Below are 19,706 nucleotides of genomic sequence, written 5' to 3' on the forward strand. Positions count from 1 at the left end.
TGTTCTACTTGCTAAAGCTGTTATTATATCTATGTGACCCTGGACCACAAAACCAGTCATAAGTAGCATGGGTATATTTGTAGCAATAGCCAAAATTACATTGTATGGGTCAAAATTATAGATTTTTCTTTTAGACCAAAAATCATTAGGATATTAAGTTAAGATCATGTTCCATGAAGATATTTTGTAAATTTCCTACTGTAAATATATCAAAAATGTATTATCATTAGTAATATGCATTGCTAAGAACTTCATCTGGACAATTTTAAATGTGATTTTATTTAGATTTTTTTTTGTACCCGCAGACTCCAGATTTTCAAATAGTTGTATCTCGGCCAAGTATTGTCCTATCATAATAAACCATACATCAATGGAAAGCTTTCAGATGATGTATAAATCTCAGTTTAAAAAAAAATTACCCTTGTGACAGGTTTTGTGGTCCAGAGTCATATATATATATATATATATATATATATATATATATATATATATATATATATATATATATATATATAATATATATATATATTTATTTATTTATTTATGTGTGTGTGTGTCTGTGTGTGTGTGTGTGTGTGTCTCACATTGGTGGCCAAAATAATTTTTTGCTGTAGTGTGTCAGTAGGAAATATCAGTTTACATTTCCAAAGATTCATTTTGCCATTAATTGTATTAATCCAGTGAGATTTTTGTTTGAACAAGGAGTCTGACAACAGCCAGTGCTCCACACAGAAATCTGAGCTCATCCACACCCAGTCTGTCTGGAATGACATGAAGAGACAGAACAAACTGAGAATAAACTAAATCCAGAAGAACTGTGGCAACGTCTCCAAGATGCTTCAAGAAACCTACCTGCAAAGAAACGTCTCTAGGTTACGTATGTAACCCTAGTTCCTCGAGGGAACGAGACGCTGCGTCGAGCGCTTTGGGGAACGCGTCTAGCGTGAGCGACTCTGAATATCGTGTGAAATCAGTCCAATGGAAGAGCGTGACGTCACGGGCGGTGGTGACGTAAGCGACCAGGAAGCTATAAAAGCACATGCCTCGCAGCTGGCATCAGCTTCGAGTACCAGCAAGCGCCGGCAGGGTGCCGGGGGGTATGGCTCCGAGACGCAGCGTCTCGTTCCCTCGAGGAACTAGGGTTACATACGTAACCTAGAGACGTTCCTCTTCAGGAACTCGAGCTGCGTCGAGCGCTTTGGGGAACGAGTACCAAACGCTGCCAGACTCCCAAACCCCTGCCTAGTGTGTATCCGAAGAGCACAGCTTAGGACGAGAGGACGGATGCACCTGGAGTGACCGGCATGTCTAGGCCGTAAAATTTTGCAAATGTAGAGGGCGTGGACCACCCCGCAGCGTTGCAGATGTCCAGCATGGATACACCTGCCAAAAAGGCCTTGGAGGCCGCCATACCCCGTGTGGAGTGAGCCTTGGCTCCCAACAGCGGGGGACGACCAGAGGACTCATAGGTGGCGTTGATAGCCTCGACTATCCAACGACTAATAGACTGCTTAGAAGCAGGAGAACCCCTCTTGGGGGGACCATAGCATACAAGCAATTGGTCTGTTTTTCTCCACAGGGCAGCTCTGTGGACGTATGCGTCCAGTGCTCGAACTGGACACATACAGTTTAGCTTCTCTTGGTCGGGCTCCCGAAAGGGAGGAGTACAGAAAGCCTGCAGCACTACAGGTTGTGGGTGTGACAGAGGGGACCTTAGGAACATATCCCGCTCGAGGGTATATGAACGCTTTGGTCATGCCAGGTGCAAAGTCCAGATATGTAGGGGCCACTGAGAGGGCCTGCAAATTCTCCTACTCTCCTCAGAGAGGTAATGGCCAACAGAAAGGCGGTTTTGAGTGTCAGATGTCTGTCTGAAATATCTTGAATAGGCTCAAATGGAGGTCTGCACAAGGCCTCTAGCACCACAACCAAGTCCCACGGGGGAATACGGGACCGTACTGGAGGTCTCAGCCTCAGCGCACCGCGGAGGAAACGTGTAACTAATGGGTGTCTTCCCAAAGACTGACCATCGAGAAGGGCGTGGTAGGCCGCAATGGCCGCCACGTAGACCTTCAACGTGGAGTGGGTCAACCCTGCAGAGAAGTAGGAACTCCAGAACTGTACCGACTGGGCAGTTTACTGGGTCTAGCTGGCGGTTTCTGCACCATGAGGTGAAGAGTTTCCACCTCAGGGCGTACAGTTTTCCTCGTTGAGGGAGCTCTGGATTGGAGGAGGGTCTCAACAACCTCGGTTGAGAGACCGGATGCTATGAACTGCGCCCCCTCAGGGGCCACACCCACAGCTTCCACAGCTCCGGGCGAGGGTGAATTATCGTGCCCTGCGCCTGTGAGAGTAGGTCTGTCCTGATCGGTATCTCCCAAGGAGAGCCGTCGAGGAGCGAGACCAGATCTGCGAACCATACTCGGGCCCGGCCAGAACGGGGCTACTAACAATAGACGGACCCCGTCCCGGCGTACTCTCGCCAGGAACTCCCGGGAGCAGAGCAATAGGGGGAAATGCGTACAGACGAAGCCTCGGCCAGGTCTGTACCATAGCGTCCAGTCCCAGGGGAGCTGGATGAACTAGAGAGAACCAAAGGGGACATTGTGCTGTCTCCTGAGTTGCAAAAGAGGTCTACTTGAGCTCTGCCAAAAATTCTCCATATCTGCTCCACCACCTCTGGGTGAAGCTTCCATTCCCCGGGCCTCGGCCCCTGCCCTCGACAGTATGTCTGCTCCCACATTCAGTTTCCCAGGAATATATACTGCTCTGAGTGAGAGGAGTTTGCCCTGGGACCACACAAGGATCTGGTGCGCCAGCTTGTACAAGGGGCGCGAACGCAGACCTCCCTGGTGGTTGATGTAAGAGACCACCGATGTGTTGTCGGTGCGCACCAACACATGGTGATCCCTTAGGTCTGGGAGGAAGTGCTTCAGTGCACGATAAACTGCTAGCATTTCTAGACAATTGATATGCCATGTCAGATGGCGACCGCTCCACAGACCGCGGGCAGGGGGTGGCCACTCATGACCGCACCCCAACCAGTGAGGGAAGCATCCGTCGCTAGTGTTACACGGCGACCAGGAGCTCCCAGCACTGGGCCCTGATTCAAGAACCAAGGTTTCTTCCACATGTCTAAGGCACGGAGGCAGCGCCGCGTGACCTTGATAGTTCGAAGTGGATTGCCCCTCGGGGAAAATCCCTTGGTCTTGAGCCACCACTGTAGGGGTCTCATGTACAGCAGGCCAAAAGGTATCACGTTGGACGCAGCTGCCATCAGACCCAACAATCTCTGAAATTGTTTGACAGTGAGTGACTGGCCTTCTTTGACTCTCTCGACTGAGATGAGGATCGACTCGATTCGAGCAGGGGACAATCGTGCCTGCATCGTGGTCGAATCCATACTACGCCTAGATAGGTGGTTTCTCTGAACTGGAGAAAGTACACTCTTCTTGGCGTTCAGTCTCAAACCCAGCTCCCCCATATGTGCGAGAACGACATCTCGATGCCGAGCCGCAGCCTGCTCTGACTGAGCTAAAATCAACCAATCGTCGATGTAGTTGAGAATGCGGATGCCCTGCATGCGCAGGGGGACCAGAGCCGCATCTACACATTTCGTGAACGTGCGGGGTGAGAGTGCGAGGCCAAAGGGAAGTACTCGATATTGGTAAGCTTCGCCCCCGAAAGCAAACCTCAGAAACTTCCTGTGTTGTGGAAGGATGGATATGTGGAAGTATGCATCTTTGAGATCTATTGTGACAAACCAGTCCTCGGACCTGATCTGCGCTACAACATGCTTGATCGTGAGCATCTTGAACTTCAGTCTCATAACTGATCGATTTAAGACCCGCAGGTCTATGATCGGACGCAACCCCCCATCCTTCTTTGGAACTATGAAAATACCGGCTGTAAAATCCGGATTCCCTGTCTTGAGGAGGGACCACCTCGATGGCCTCCTTCTCTAATAGGGCTTTCACTTCTTGTTCCATAACCAGACCCTGCTCGGGGCCGACTATCGTCGGAGTAACCCCGTTGAAACATCGGCGGTGCAGAGCCGAACTGAATACGGTAACCTTTCTCTACCGTGTGCAGGACCCATTGAGATACATTTGGCAGTAGTTTCCACGCTGGCAAATAATCTACTAAGGGAATCAGTCTCTCGAGACTGACCTCTGGTGTAAGAGGCCCCCGCAGGGGTGGCGAGTGTCTCAGCCCCGCTACGCGCACGGGCGGAAGATACTGAGAATGAAGCTCGCTGGGGACCGCTGCGCCCTGGAACACTGGCAGGGTTGGCAGACCGGCCCCCAGAGGGCGCTGAGGCGAGACGGGCACCGTGTAATGCGGTGTGCACCGCTCTACCCCAGCAGAGGCTGCCCTCTGACGCCCTGGCTCTCTGGCGTCAGGGCTTCTTTGCCGAGGCCTTCTTAGCATCAGTGACTGCCCTCAGATCTTGTTTGGGCCTCGAAGACCTCGGCCGAGAGCGTCGCTGAGGCTCCCGTTCCCTTTGCGGGGGAGCACGAGAGGCGACGCTCTGCTTTTGAGCCTCTCGGTATGAGGAGCTAGGGTGCGGCTGGGGGCATCTCCCGCCCAGATGCCCCGAGGGAGCGACGACGGGAGGAATTTATGGAACGCCGCCGCCTGTTTGCGAGCCTCCTGAAACCTGTCGACGACAGTGTTGACTGCGTCACCGAACAGGCCAGAAGGCTGGATCGGGGCGTCCATAAGGCATACCCTGTCCCGCTCTTTCATTTCAGACAGGGTCAGCCACAAATGCCTCTCGCCGCAGCCACCATAGCTGCCATGGACCGCCCAATCGCTCGGGCGGTCTCCTTGGTGGCGCGGAGGGAGAGATCAGCGGTCCTTCTGAGCTCAGAGATGTCATCGGACTTGATCTCCTCTCCCTCGTCAAGCTCCTTCAGCAGGTCAGCCTGGTACGCCTGTAACACCGCCATGGTGTGCAGACACGCACCAGCCTGACCTGCTGCCGCATACCCTTTGCCTACCAAAGCCGATGTTGTTCTGAGCGGCTTGGAGGGCAATGCCGGGGCCTTCAGAGACGATGCCGTACCGGGGGACAGATAGCTCGCGAGCGTCTGTTCCACCCGGGGCATCGCTCTGTAGCCGCGCTCTGTAATCCCCACTACATTGCCGTAGTAATCTGAAGAAGGGATATACAGGCGGGCTGAGAATGGCCTCTTCCACGATCTAGCGATCTCTTCATGTAGATCGGGGAAAAAAAGGAAGGCCCCGGCAAGGAGGTGGCTGACTCGCCCGCAGAAAGCGTTCGTCGAGCTTGCTTTTCTGCGGTTCGGTTTGTTGTTTTCTCTCGGCGGGCCAGTCAAGACTCAACTTGGCCACCGCACGAGTCACCACCTCCAAGAGCTCCTCATACCTAGGCGCGTGGGGTGGCGAATCCCCTGTCGACAGACTCCACATCGCCCTCCTCGGAGGAAGAGAGGCGGAGTGTCGATCCCTCTCCCTGGGTGGAAGGAAACCGCAGAGCGTGCTTCCGACTCCAGAGATTGGGCGCCGGATCTGGCAGAAGTGGAAGGAGATAGGGACTCGCCCGTCTCCATTCCCTCTGTCAGATCCACTTGCGACCCCCACGAGTGCAGCTGCCGTTCTGCCTCGGCAGAAGCGGGGCCAGCACCGCGGGGAACGCTGGCGAAGGCTCCCTCCTCAAAGAGAGCCCTCCGGGAACGAAGCAGCCGCACCGACATCCTCTCACAATGCGGACAGTCGGCCCCCTCGAGAGCCGACTCGGCATGCTTCGAACCCAGGCAGACCACTCACAGACTGTGTGTATCCCCGCTCATAATGTAGCGCGGGCAGGGAGGGACACACAGTCTGAAACGCGATCCGGATTCGCCTTTAGAGTGTTTGGATTTCGCCTTGCACTTGGACATTGCTTGGAGCTCTACTGGACAGACAAACAGTAAATAAGACTCACAAGACAAAATGACATGCACACACAGAGCGCTTGCTGAAGACGCGAAGCTGATGCCAGCTGCGCCGGCATGTGCTTTTATAGCTTCCTGGTCGCTTACCTCACCCCGCCCGTGACGTCACGCTCTTCCATTGGACTGATTTCACACGATAGTCAGAGTCGCTCACGCTAGACGCGTTCCCCAAAGCGCTCGACGCAGCTCGAGTTCCTGAAGAGGAACTGATATTTCCTACTGACACGCTACAGCAAAAGATAGAAAAAATACAGATGTAATACTATATCTCATTTCATTGTATTTTGTTTTTATTGAAATGTGCATATTGCAAGGAGACGACGAATACACAAGGTTGGGACAAAAAAAAAAAAAAAAAAAAGCATCTTCATGGCCAAAAAAATATTTTATTAATAAAGGCGGAAATATAGTTTTTCTATTTTTATAATTTTTTCCTTTTGGTGTTGTTTTTTTTTTTATCTCATGTTTTTGTGGTATTGTGGTTTTGTCATTATCAACCCTCCTCTGCCCGTTTGAAAAGCATTCGTCAGGATGCCTCTCATCTAGAAACTGATGTCTAGGCTGGACCTTAATCTTTACACCATTATGCTCCACTTATGTCTGGTAATTGTTGTCGTCTGATGGTGAATGATCAGTTACAAAGCCTGCAGTTGTTTAAGGGTCACATGTACTCACATTGTGAGAAGAATGACTCTCTTGTTTGCGGTCCGTTCACATCAGCCCACATCAGTGCTAACAAAGACACCACTCTCTGTTCACCAGGCCACAATTACAATGTGCCATTACGGTAAATGGATTATTGTGTCAGGGATGAAGTCACATCAGTCAGAGCCATCAGGTTGCTAATGTGAGTCACAATGATCCATTTGGTTTTTTAGTGTTGTGATGATTATACAGAGTGAGTAAAAGAATGACAAAGCTACTCAGGATAATTATCACGCATCCTCATTGCAAATAAAGTCGGAATATCAAGCTACTCTCCCATAACCGTTCTGCCATTTAGTTAATTAGTCTTTAGGGTTGTGTGTATATACTGCCCTTAACTGCTCTGAGCAAGAAAAAGGTTCTGAAAATAATACTTTGCAATCAACTCACTTCCAGATGTATATCAGTGAGTAAAATGTATTGCAGAAATTTCAGTTCCCATGAATGGCTTTTTCATTTGAACATAGCAGGTGGTGATGATGTTTGTCTTGTCATTCAAACTAGTCAAAGAGAAGACACACAGCTGCAGGGGTGGACATAAAGGTGCTGTAAATGATTTCTTTATGGAATGGTATACAGAAAATGATCCTACTTCATGAAATATATATCTGAAATAGCTGTTTTAAGATATCCTGCAATCTCCATGGCAGCCCTACTGTCTATAAGCAGTAAAATAAACAGTGGCTGTGAAACTGGATCAGATTCTTTGTTTAGCCAATCAGAACACTTTTGAGGCACTTTCTGTCCATCAGTCATTTTTCTTGTTCACAAACAGCAATCCATACATGGGAAACCAGAAGTCATATGCATAGTGCATTAGTGTCCGTCCATTTATCCCATTGGGATCTTAAAAAAGTTTTAGTTAAAGAGTTATAAGCCATGAAACAAACCAACCAGCCAGGGGCATGTCTAGAGCAATTTAAATGTTTCTCCCTGATTACGTTCCCAATATTTAAAGCCTGTGTTCTCCATTATTCCTTTGTCTGCTATTGATGTTTGATCATTTGGATTTGTGTTTGGTTGTGCCCTTTCTCCTGTTGATTATTAAAAGAACTATTTTTATATCTCCTTCGTCGTGCGCTTTGCTTTACATACCTCAACACGTAACAATAACATTACAAACTTTGTTTTGAAGGTAAAAATATTTGAAAATTGGACAAAAACAAAGGTGCAAAGTAGTTTGGTTTGTAAGTTATCATAATAGTAATAAATAAATCCCTTTATGGAGAAATTAAATTGGATTTTTATTATAGTTTCACCAAAGACTTTATATACACAGGTGCACACTATTACTTATGAATGGGAGAAAGTGCAATGCGCAATATGGTGACATACTCCCGCCTTCTAATAAAAGACCCAGTCACTAATTGATAAAGACCTGGCATCACTGCAGCTGCCATTAGATTCTCGCTATCCGCTTGTCAAGTCATGACATAAAGAGTGCTGCTTTTGGGACCAACCATCTACTCGTTTCATTTCATCTTGATAACCATTTATGAGCACTACTTATTCATATAAAACATTTGAGCTAAGCATTTAAAAACTTCTACACTACCGTCTCCATGCTTATGGCATCCCAGACACAAATATTTTAATTTATAAAATGTGAATCACTGTCTGGCCATCTGAGATTTCAGTATGGAGATAAAGGTAAGAAATGTAACTTTTCAGTAGTATTAGATCACATTGTATATACAATTATTGCAGTTTGGTGTTTTATTTTGGCATCTAATAGAGCGCTTATACCCAGAAGACTTGTGTCTTCTGAGTCTTGAGACGTGTGTTTTAGACTACACACGCCCACTGGTTGGTCTAGTTTGAAAAATAAGCTTAATGCTATTTGATCATAAGAAACAAAATTTATGAGACAATTGGTAAGAGATTTCATTGGTGATTTTGAATATGAAATTTAATCATAAGCTTGCTGAACAGCTTTGGAGAATTTGATGTTTCCCCATTCAATGAAATAGGAGCCTACTTGCATGACTAAAATAGCTGCCCAAGAGGCATTTCAAAGATGGTCGTCAAATGTAATGACTTGCCTTAAAAGGACATCGGTTGCACTCTATGAAGTTAAAGTGGTGTTCATGTGTTCTAAATAAAAGACAGAGGCAAATGAAGAGGCCAAAAGTGACAAAATAAAGAAGATGTGTGAACATTAGTAAAGCCTTTTTTCACTAGAAGAAGCAGAACACTTCAAAGAGGTTGAAAACTGGTGTTAAGCTTTTGATTGACAGGTAAAATACCATGCCATGCCACAGCGGCAGAGTTGTTGAAAAAGGGCTATGTCTAAATCAGTGGTTTAATCTGGCACAAACTCTAGAATAGCTTCCATCTTTTAAAGTGAATGTTTACATATCAGAAGTTTCGCTTTAGTCTTTTAGGATCTTCAGCAAAGTATTCCCAAACTCTTCTGGTTGATTGCCGAGACCTGCACACTTAAATACATGATCAACAATATCAGTCCACTCTAAACAAACAACACATCGCATATCAAAGAAACGCAGCAATCTTCTGCATACATATTGTCCTTTGCTTTTTGAGACACAAACTTTGCCTCAAGGCACTGATCAGACTTGCATGAGGTGGTGTGTTCATTATTGGACTGTTATGGATGCGGTGTTGGGGGCTGCCATGTTAGAGATAGCTGCTCTCCCTTGCTGATGTGTGTTAGGCCCCCACAACCCTGAGGGTCCTGAGCCTGGCCCCTGACACCACACAGCAAGAGCCAATATGAGCCATGCTGCCAGCTCTCTGCATGCTAATGTAATAGTATTATTCCATACTTATTACAGCCCCTAAAGCTTTTTTCAGTTTAGTGCTAATGTTAAGTATCAATTACTCTTATTAAGAGTAATTTGAATAGTGCAAGCTCACAAAAGGATGAAGACTACTAATAATAGTTTTCTATTAAATTGTTTTAATTGTGCATGGTGCGAATCACGCCATTCACTGTATTATCAATAATGCTACAAAGACGTGATGTTTCACTTAACGTCATTGAGCCTTGCACTCATTGGCTGAGGCCTCCGTAGTTTTGTTTGGTTATGAGAAGAGCGAAAATTAGATAATGGAACGTGCTTTTTAATATTGGTAACACATTCAACGTAACGTATTATCACCCTCTACTTACACATGGAAAAGTGAGAATCAGTACATGTACAGCCGAAGAAGCAGTAAAGGTCTGAAGTCTGAAAACAGAAAGACAGACAAAAAGGGGAGCCTAAAGATTGGTACGGCACACACAAGGTGAAAAGATTTAACGAACAACGAAGAAAACCCTGAGCAGTGAAGTTGCTTCTTTTTTTTCTTGAACTGGTAAGGGAATCAGTTAATTATTATTAATACAATATTATTGTGTAGAGCGCTCTCTAAAAACGCACTAGTATTAGTGTTGTTTACATACAGTCGTGGCCAAAAGTTTTGAGAATTACATAAATATTGGAAATTGGAAAAGTTGCTGCTTAAGTTTTTATAATAGCAATTTGCATATACTCCAGAATGTTATGAAGAGTGATCAGATGAATTGCATAGTCCTTCTTTGCCATGAAAATTAACTTAATCCCAAAAAAAACCTTTCCACTGCATTTCATTGCTGTCATTAAAGGACCTGCTGAGATCATTTCAGTAATCATCTTGTTAAATCAGGTGAGAATGTTGACGAGCACAAGGCTGGAGATCATTATGTCAGGCTGATTGGGTTAGAATGGCAGACTTGACATGTTAAAAGGAGGGTGATGCTTGAAATCATTGTTCTTCCATTGTTAACCATGGTGACCTGCAAAGAAACGCGTGCAGCCATCATTGCGGTGCATAAAAATGGCTTCACAGGCAAGGATATTGTGGCTACTAAGATGGACCTAAAATCCACAATTTATAGGTTCATCAAGAACTTCAAGGAAACGAGGTTCAATTCTTGTAAAGAAGGCTTCAGGGTGTCCAAGAAAGTCCAGCAACGCGCCAGGATCGTCTCCTAAAGAGGATTCAGCTGCGGGATCGGAGCGCCACCAGTGCAGAGCTTGCTCAGGAATGGCAGCAGGGCAGGTGTGAGCATATCTGCACGCACAGTGAGGCGAAGACTTTTGGAAGATGGCCTGGTGTCAAGAAGTGCAGCAAAGAAGCCACTTCTCTCCAAAAAAAAACATCAGGGACAGATTGATCTTTCTGCAGAAAGTATAGTTAATGGACTGCTGAGGACTGGGGCAAAGTCATATTCTCCGATGAAGCCCCTTTCCGATTGTTTGGGGCATCTGGAAAAAAGGCTTGTCCGGAGAAGAAAAGGTGAGCGCTACCATCTGTCCTGTGTCATGCCAACAGTAAAGCATCCTGACACCATTCATGTGTGGGGTTGCTTCTCATCCAAGGGAGTGGGCTCACTCACAATTCTGCCCAAAACACAGCCATGAATAAAGAATGGTACCCAAAACACCCCACCAACAGCAACTTCTTCCAACAACCCAACAACAGTTTGGTGAAGAACAATGCATTTTCCAGCACGATGGAGCACCGTGCCATAAGGCAAAAGTGATAACTAAGTGGCTTGGGGACCAGAATGTTGAAATTTTGGGTCCATGGCCTGGAAACTCCTCAAATCTTAATCCCATTGAGAACTTGTGGTCAATCCTCAAGAGGCGGGTGGACAAACAAAAACCCACTAATTCTGACAAACTCCAAGAAGTTATTATGAAAGAATGGGTTGCTATCAGTCAGGATTTGGCCCAGAAGTTGATTGAGAGCATGCCCAGTCGAATTGCAGAGGTCCTAAAAAAAGAAGGGCCAACACTGCAAATACTGACTCTTTGCATAAATGTCATGTAATTGTCGATACAAGCCTTTGAAACGTATGAAGGTGCTTGTAATTATATTTCAGTACATCACAGAAACAACTGAAACAAAGATCTAAAAGCAGGTTTAGCAGCAAACTTTTTGAAAACTAATATTTATGTAATTCTCAAAACTTTTGGCCACGACTGTACATTGTTTTCCAATGAATTACCAAATTTGTCAGTTGTGTCAAAGCACAGTTATCTGGTGTCCAGCTGACAGAAAATAAAATGAAGTAAATGAACAAACATATTTGATATATTAAAATGTATGTTTATCATCAGTTCTTTTAATTAATTCATTATTAGGGCATCAATTTTTTGGTTCTACATTTTTTTTTAAAAATAAATTTAAATAAATATCAAAAATATAAAAGGTGTGCATTATAGCTGACACCTAGATAAGCACTTTATAGTTGGTTTTATGACTGTAAAGTTACATACGACATTGGTATACACATTCTAACTTAAATAGCATTTGAAGAGAATGACTTAAAGATGGTACCTAAATTTGCAAATATTGAACATACAATGTCAAACCAATTTTATGCCGGTCAATATTAGTGGTAAATGCTGTTACTCTATTATTTATATATTACTTACCTGCCCAGGTTGTTTGGTCATTATATTGTATGTGTATTAAGTGAGTGGGAGTACATGCAAACTTGAGGCCACTGTGTTAACTCAAGCTGATCATTAAACAACACCAAAATCTGACTCTAATTCAAGTCAGTTAGGCTTCTCTTGTTTGGTCAATACTGAAAACTCAACACAAAGTTCACTGTCAAGATGTTTATTATTTTCTCGTGCCATTACATCAACAGTTCAGTACAACAGAGCACTATTGCTGCTCTTCTTTGGTATAGAATGTTACTTGATGCTTTTCTTCCACTTGTGCAGACCCAGTAATGGTGTACATCAGATTGTGCCAGTTAATGTAATCACCAAGCTTGTATTTGGACTTTGCCTCCATGTAGGTCTTAATCTGACGGGTGATCAGGACTTGTCCATGCACATGCACATCTGCTAAGAAACCTGTGAAGGTAGAGGGTAGGAGGAACCCTCCACCATACTGGGTCTGATACTGGCCAAGTGCGATGACAGGGTTTCCTTTAAAAGATACTTTAGTGCCCACTGCCTTCTTAATGCTGGCTACTTCATTTACAAACATCTGTGCAAGACCACTTTTGGCATCCCAGGTCGCACACACTGAGTTCCACTGATTCATGTTAAACATCAACCCTTTGAAGTCAACCTGGGTGTTATGAATAAACAACTGGTACAGTTTGCTGTCACCTGACCAACGTAAAGAAAAGTCTTGAGGGTTGGACGGTGTAGCCAGAGAAAAAAGACATGGGCTGGGACTCGCTTGTTCAGTGTAGAATCGCAAACAGACTGTGATTTCAGACAGATCCATGGATACATTCGGGTGGAGCTGCACCCAGCTGTTGGTGGTCAGCTCTGGGAATGTGATGACCTTCTCCCTCAAACATTTTCTGTCTTTCTCCGGCTCTATTGTTGATAGAATAAGATGTTTTCAACACTTAAGGCATTAAAGACTCAGTTCAATTAAATCAATAATTCAGTTCAATTCAAATTTATTGAATTTAATCTTTAATGTGAAGTGACACTGGTTGCCCCTCATATACAGTACTGTTGCTTAATGAACAAATGCAAAGGCACAAACAAAATGAATTGATGACAGCAGTCTAAATTCTTATCTTATCTTTTCCAGCACTATTAATTAGGTGACCTCTGTATTTTAAAGACTATATTGTTAGTATTACATTGCTAGTACTTACGGGACAATGCCAAACCGCAAAGGACAATAAAGAAAACGTATGAAGCAACTCTCTTCATGGTCCTCTTGGGTCGAGTCAGGCAGGACAGTGGTACCTGACCATTTCACCCTGCTCTTTTTATACTGCAGAACTGTAGAGAGGACACCGCATGTTAGTGTTGATTCAGCAGTTCAGTCACATGCATAGATAAGGAGCAGGGTTGCACTATTTACCCTATTCTGCCCTCACTGTTTGATTCAGACACAGCTATGCAGATAGATAAACTCCTCGACAATTGACAGGTGTGATGTCCTTTTATTGACTTATCCTTCAATTACCGACAGAGTGAAAACTACAAAGGAAACGAATAAATAAACAGCATGTAAACTGTATTCTAATGTATGTTCACATGTATCTATGCAAAGTCTGGCTTACATTCAGCAAAACTAAAACTATCAAATATAATCTTGTTTAACATAAATGTTCACGAATATTGTCTTCAAGACTCATATTAATCATAAATACTCACAAGCAATGCTTTCTGTAAGACAACAAAGAAGGATGAATGTAGATCACATCAGCAGTGGATTCTGCTGTCAGCCTACTTCAACATGTGCTGCATTTCTAACTCTCATGCTAGTAAAGGTTAAACATAACACTCTTAACAAATACAACGCCTCCTACTGGAGGGAGAAGAAACTACTCCAGCACACTCCCCGCCTGACGTCCATAGGATGTCACCCTTAATTCTTAGGACCGCTGGCTACATTCATTGGAGTTGCGCAGCAGAAGTACAGTCTCCGTAACTGGTCTCAAGAAAGTTTTGCACGTACCCCCAGAAGCAACTTTTATTTCTACCTTCCTGACTTTTCCATCTCGACTAGGGAAGGTATTGACCACAACTCCCATGGGCCATTGACATCTTTTGGCTTGGTTGTCTTTTAGAAGTACAAGATCTCCTACTTGTAGATTTGGCCTGTTCGTCTGCCATTTTCTTCGATCTTGTAATGTTGGCAAGTATTGAGTTCTCCACCGGTGCCAAAGGACATTAGAAAGATGCTGCACCCATCTCCACTGGCGTCCGTACAAGTCTGACTCACCAAAGCTTCCAGGAGGGATAGGTGGAGATCCTGTCTTCTGGGTTAGAAGTGTAGCAGGTGTAAGAATGAAGGGACAGTCGGGATCAGATGAGACAGGAATGAGAGGTCGAGAGTTTACGATGGCTGTTACTTCTGCAAGAAGGGTAACGAGAACTTCATGGGTCAGCAAGTGAACTGAGTTGGTAGTCAACATTGAGTCGAGAATACGCTTCACAATCCCAATCATGCGCTCCCAACTTCCTCCCATGTAAGGGGCATGAGGTGGGTTAAAGACCCATGTGCATTCATTCTTGTCCAAGAAATCTTGTATCTCCGGGTTATCACACTGGTTTGAGATTATACCAAGCTCCTTGCATGCACCCAGGAAGTTGGTTCCGCAATCAGACCTGAGTTGCTTTACTGGTCCACGAATGGAAATGAACCGTCGTAAGGCGTTGATGAAACTGGATGACTCCATTGACTCGATAACCTCGATATGGATGGCCCTGGTACTCAAGCAGGTAAAAATGACAGCCCAGCGCTTACTATTGGCAAGACCTCCACGTGTTCAACGAGAACTGATAGTCTAGGGTCCAAATACATCAACGCCAACGTAAGTAAATGGTGGGCAGACAGTTACACGATCAATTGGTAGGTCAGACATCTTTTGGGTTTCTGTGTTCCATCTCAGTTTGCGACATTTGATGCAGTGGTGGATGATGGAGCTGATGCGATGTTTTCCGCCAACAATCCATAATCCGGCCATTCTTACCGCGCCCTCTGTGAAATGGCGTCCCTGATGCTGTACTTGTTGGTGATAGTGCTGTACCAGTAGTGTACTCACGTGGTGCTTTCCTGGGATGATGAAAGGATGTACTTCATCGTTTTGCATGTTGGCTTGTGAAAGACGACCTCCAACTCTAAGGCAGTCAGCGTCATCTTTGTATGGCGATAGGTTTCTGAGTGGATTTTGCTTTGGTATCTCTTTCTGGGCTTCGATGCATGCAAAGACTTCAGGATAAGTCTTGTGTTGAAGACAGCTCAGAATAACGCTTTTTGCTTTCCCATAGTCCTCTGGGGCGATGTTTTTGCAAATATGCCAACCTCGACACTTGCTTCCATAAGCATTTCCCTTGAAGCATCTGGTTATATGAACGAGTCTTGCTATTGCTCTAAGCAGTGATGTCCAAGTTGAGAAGGACTCAAAGCGACTTGGATCTAGGAAAGAGTCTATGAGACGAGTTGCAAAGGCCATCACCGTAGGGCGAATCTCAGGGTCAGAGTCTGGACTGAGTAACTCAAAACAGCACTTGGTTTCTTTCGCGTGCGCTCGTAGCAGGAAATCTGGTCCTTTGAGCCACATGCTGGACATCAAAGTGTTTGCTGGAATGGACCTGGAAGCTACATCGGCTGGGTTTAAATCTGTCTGCACGTAATTCCATTGTTCTGGGCTGGATGATTTTCTAATCCTTTGAACTCGGTTACACACGTAGACATAGAATCTCCTGGATTCATTTTGTATGTATCCTTTTTTCCTACTACCTTGCTGTCTGTGAAGAACCTTGTACAATGGAATGGAACATCAATCTCCGTTGCAATCAAGTCTGCAATCTCGATGGCAAGAACAGCTGCACATAGTTCCAGCCTCGGGATAGTTATGTCTTGTTGTGGGGCAAGTTTAGCTTTGCCAAACACAAATCCAAGTTCGCTCTTGCCTTCTGTATCTGTGATCTTTACATAAGCTACGGCAGCAATAGCTTTGGTGGACGCGTCACAGAATATACAGAGCTCTCTTTTGGCTGCACCACAGAAGGATATGGATGTGTACATTCTTGGTATTCGCACTTGTTCAAGATGCTTCAGGGATTCCTTCCATGTACTCCATTCTTCTTGCATTCGTTCTGGAAGTGGGTCGTCCCATCCACCTGCATCCATTGAAAGCTCTCTCAAAAGGGCCCTGCCTTTGATGCTGACCGGAGCTGCGAAACCTAGAGGGTCATACAAACTGTTAATGATGGAAAGTACCCCTCTACGAGTGTAGGGCTTTTCAGCGGTAGACACTTGGAAAGGTGAACTCATCTGTTGCAATGTCCCAGCTTATTCCAAGACTCCTTTGCATAGGTGGACTGTCTGCTCCTAGGTCGAGATCTTTCAGACCCTTTGCAAGATCCTCCTTGGAGAATGCTTTCATTACTGTGATGTCATTAGAGGCGATCTTATGCAGCCTCAAGTTAGATGAGGCCAAGGTTTCTTGAGCCTTTTGAATGACAGAGATGGCCTCGGTACTTGATGGCAGGGAGACAAGCCCGTCATCGACATAAAAATGATGTTCCACAAGATGTTTTGTTGTATTGTCTCTTTTCTCTTGATCTTCTGATGCCCTCCTAAGTCCATAGGTCGCTACTGCAGGCGATGGGCTGTTGCCGAAGACGTGTACCGTCATTCGGTACTCCACGATTGGTTGTTCCATGTCGTTGTTCTGGTGCCAGAGAAAACGCAAAAAGTTCAGATGGTCCTCCCTGACCTCAAAGCAATGGAACATTTGCTTAATATCAGCTGTTACAGCTACCTTCTCTTCACGGAGCCGCATGAGCACTCCCAGCAGGCTGTTGTTGAGATTCGGACCGGTAAGAAGGACGTCATTGAGGGACACTCCTTCAAATCGCGCGCTAGAGTCAAAGACAACCCTTATTTGGTCCGGCTTGCGGGGGTGATAAACGCCGAAGAAGGGAAGGTACCAACACTCTTCTTGTTCAGTAAGGGGTGGCGCTATTTCCGCATGACCGTTATCAAAAAGGGTTTGCATGAATTCCTGGAAGTGACCTTTCATGTGAGGACGTTTTCAGCATATGACGAACTGAAGCTAGGCGCTGGACAGCTTGCTGCTTGTTGTTAGAAAGGCGTGGCCTAGGTGAGCGAAAGGGCAGCGGAGCAACCCAACTATTTGTATTGTCCTGATAGACTTCCTTATTCATTATCTGCAGGAAGGCCACTTCTTCTTGAGAGTAACCAGGTCTCTCATCCAAACTTGTTTGTTGGAACACGGTTTCTCCGATGGACGTGTACTTGGTATGATTTGGGAGACTGACCTTGTTGTGGCTTTGTGGGATGATGCGTTCCTTTACTTGGATGAAGTTCTTGCATGGAAGGAAATGACTCGGGCGGCCATTGTCCACAATGTTTGTCTTGAAAACGCTGGCCTGTACGGGTTTGTGAGCTCCACCCAAGCAAATGTTTCCAATAATCACCCATCCCAGAGCTAGCTTCTGAGCAAAGGGTGCATTTGGAGGTCCATTGCGTTGGTCAAGAACCTTGTGTGCTTGAATAACATCCCTACCAATGAGAAGCAGGATCTTAGCGTCAGGATCAACATCTGGAATGTCGGATGCAATGTCTTGGAGGTGAGAATGGTTACGAGCAGCTTCAGGTCTAGGAATCTCATTGCGATTGTCCGGCAGCATGTTACATTCGATAAGTGTTTGGAGCTTTAGGCGTGACTTGCTATCCACAGATTCGACGATGAAGTTGTATGCTCTCCTCCCCGTAGCTTCCTCAAGGCCTGCACAGGTTCTCAGCTTGTACGGGAAGCAGCCTTTGGTAATGCCAAACGTATCGAAGATTGAAGATCTGGCAAGTGACCTGTTGCTTTGGTCATCCAAAATAGCGTAGGTTTTGAGTTTCTTCTCAGGGGACCCCTGTGGATAAATGAATACAGGACTGATCTTGCTACATGAGTGACTTTCAACTTCACTCCCACAGACTTGCGTACATGTAGACGTGGCCGTAGGTAAAACTATATTGCACTCCCCGCCGTTGTCGGAAGCAGGCTCTGTGGTGTTTGCCCAAGGCGCAGGACCAGGATGAAGAGCAGTAATGTGTGAGTTGGAGTTACATTCTGCACAAAGGGGTCTCGGCTTTACATATTTTTGCCTGATGATTAGTGGATGCGCAACATCGGAAACATATCAGATTCCTCTTCAAATAGGCCTTACGCTCCTCCAAAGGCATTTCTCTGAAAGCTCTGCATTTTTTAAGTGCGTGAGGTTTCTTGTGGATTGGGCATTCTTTATTTGGGTCGTGGATGTTTGTTCCTGCAGTTGGATTTGGCTCGGTACTGACCACTTCGGTCCGGATGACTGAGATTGCTTCTCTTTTACTCTGCTTGTCCTGAAACCTCATTTTAGTGGGTACAAGACTGGGTTGCACTGAATGCTTAAAGCTTGGGTCATTGCGCATTTTTGATTCCCTGCTAATGAAGGCGACAAATGCTTGAGAATGGTGGAAACGATACAGAATGCTCCTCCTTGTATTTAGACCCATACGTCATCCACTTTTCTTGCAAACCAAAGGGTAACTTCTCCACAACAGGATGAATGCCCCTTGCGGTGTCAAGGTACAGTAGGCCTGGGATATAGCCTTCGTCCTTTGCAGCCTCTATCTCTAGGAGAAGATCCTGAAGTTCTCTCAGGAGGTATGGGTCTTTGTTCGAGATTCTCGGAAAACGCTCAAGTCTGTCGAGTAGTGCCTTCTCCAGGGCTTCAGGGGGAGCCGTAGCACTCGTCCAGTCTTTCCCATACTTTGCCCAATCCTTCTGAGGGTCTGTTAATATACACTGCTCTCAGACGTTTTGCATTTTGAACGGACTCTGCTCCTAGCCATTTGATCAACAAGTCAAATTCTTCGCTAGCAGACAGATTCAAATCATCAATTACATTGTTAAATGAAGATTTCCATCCCCAGTAGTCACCTGGCTTATCACTGAACTTTCTGAGGCCGCCAGTGAGCAAATCACGTCGTGCTAGGAACCTGGCTATATCAGTCATATTGCCAACTTGTGGAGTATATCCCGTACTTTGATGTGTCGGTAATGCTCCAAATGAAAGTTTCCGCACAGGAATGCTTTGGGAAAGCTGGGGAACATCTTTACATTTGTTTGCACCCGGGGGTGGATGGACATATTCTGTGTCCGTAGACTGGCCTGGTTCTTGTTTTGGTGGCTCGTATGGGACAGTTGTTGCTAGAGTATCATTGTGCTCTATGTTGCTAAGTGGACTTGAATCTGCCTTTAGGATTATTTGGTGTTTTACATAGTCGTGAGTACGTTCTGTGGAATCTACCTTTGCGGACCCCAATGCAGATTCTTCTTCGAGATCAGTGGCCGCTTTCTCAAAGACATACGCCTCAGCTTGTGCGGCTTCTGCATCACACTGCTGTTTTAGTGCTTGTAGTGTGGCATCCAGGCGCACCTCTTCTACTTTAAGCTCCGCTTTCTTAACTTTCATTTCAATTTCCATTTTTGCAAATTCTGCTCTTGTACGAGCTGCTTCAGCTTTAGCTCGAGCATTGAGAGCGGGCTAT

The 19,706-nt window shown here is 45.4% G+C and overlaps 1 protein-coding gene across 1 annotated transcript; it reads right to left on the minus strand.

Annotated features, from left to right (window-relative positions):
* Window positions 1–12,265: 12,265 nt before the first annotated feature.
* LOC109109919 (jeltraxin-like) lies at window positions 12,266–13,440 on the minus strand. The gene is made up of 2 exons (XM_019122941.2): window positions 13,291–13,440; window positions 12,266–13,000 (listed from the first exon to the last, which is right to left on the minus strand). The coding sequence occupies exons 1-2, from the start codon at window positions 13,346–13,348 to the stop codon at window positions 12,330–12,332; spliced, it is 729 nt and encodes a 242-aa protein (XP_018978486.2). The 5' UTR covers window positions 13,349–13,440; the 3' UTR covers window positions 12,266–12,329.
* Window positions 13,441–19,706: the final 6,266 nt, after the last annotated feature.

This window comes from Cyprinus carpio, chromosome A13 (genome assembly GCF_018340385.1).
Source record: "Cyprinus carpio isolate SPL01 chromosome A13, ASM1834038v1, whole genome shotgun sequence".
Classification (NCBI taxonomy): Eukaryota; Metazoa; Chordata; class Actinopteri; order Cypriniformes; family Cyprinidae; genus Cyprinus; species Cyprinus carpio.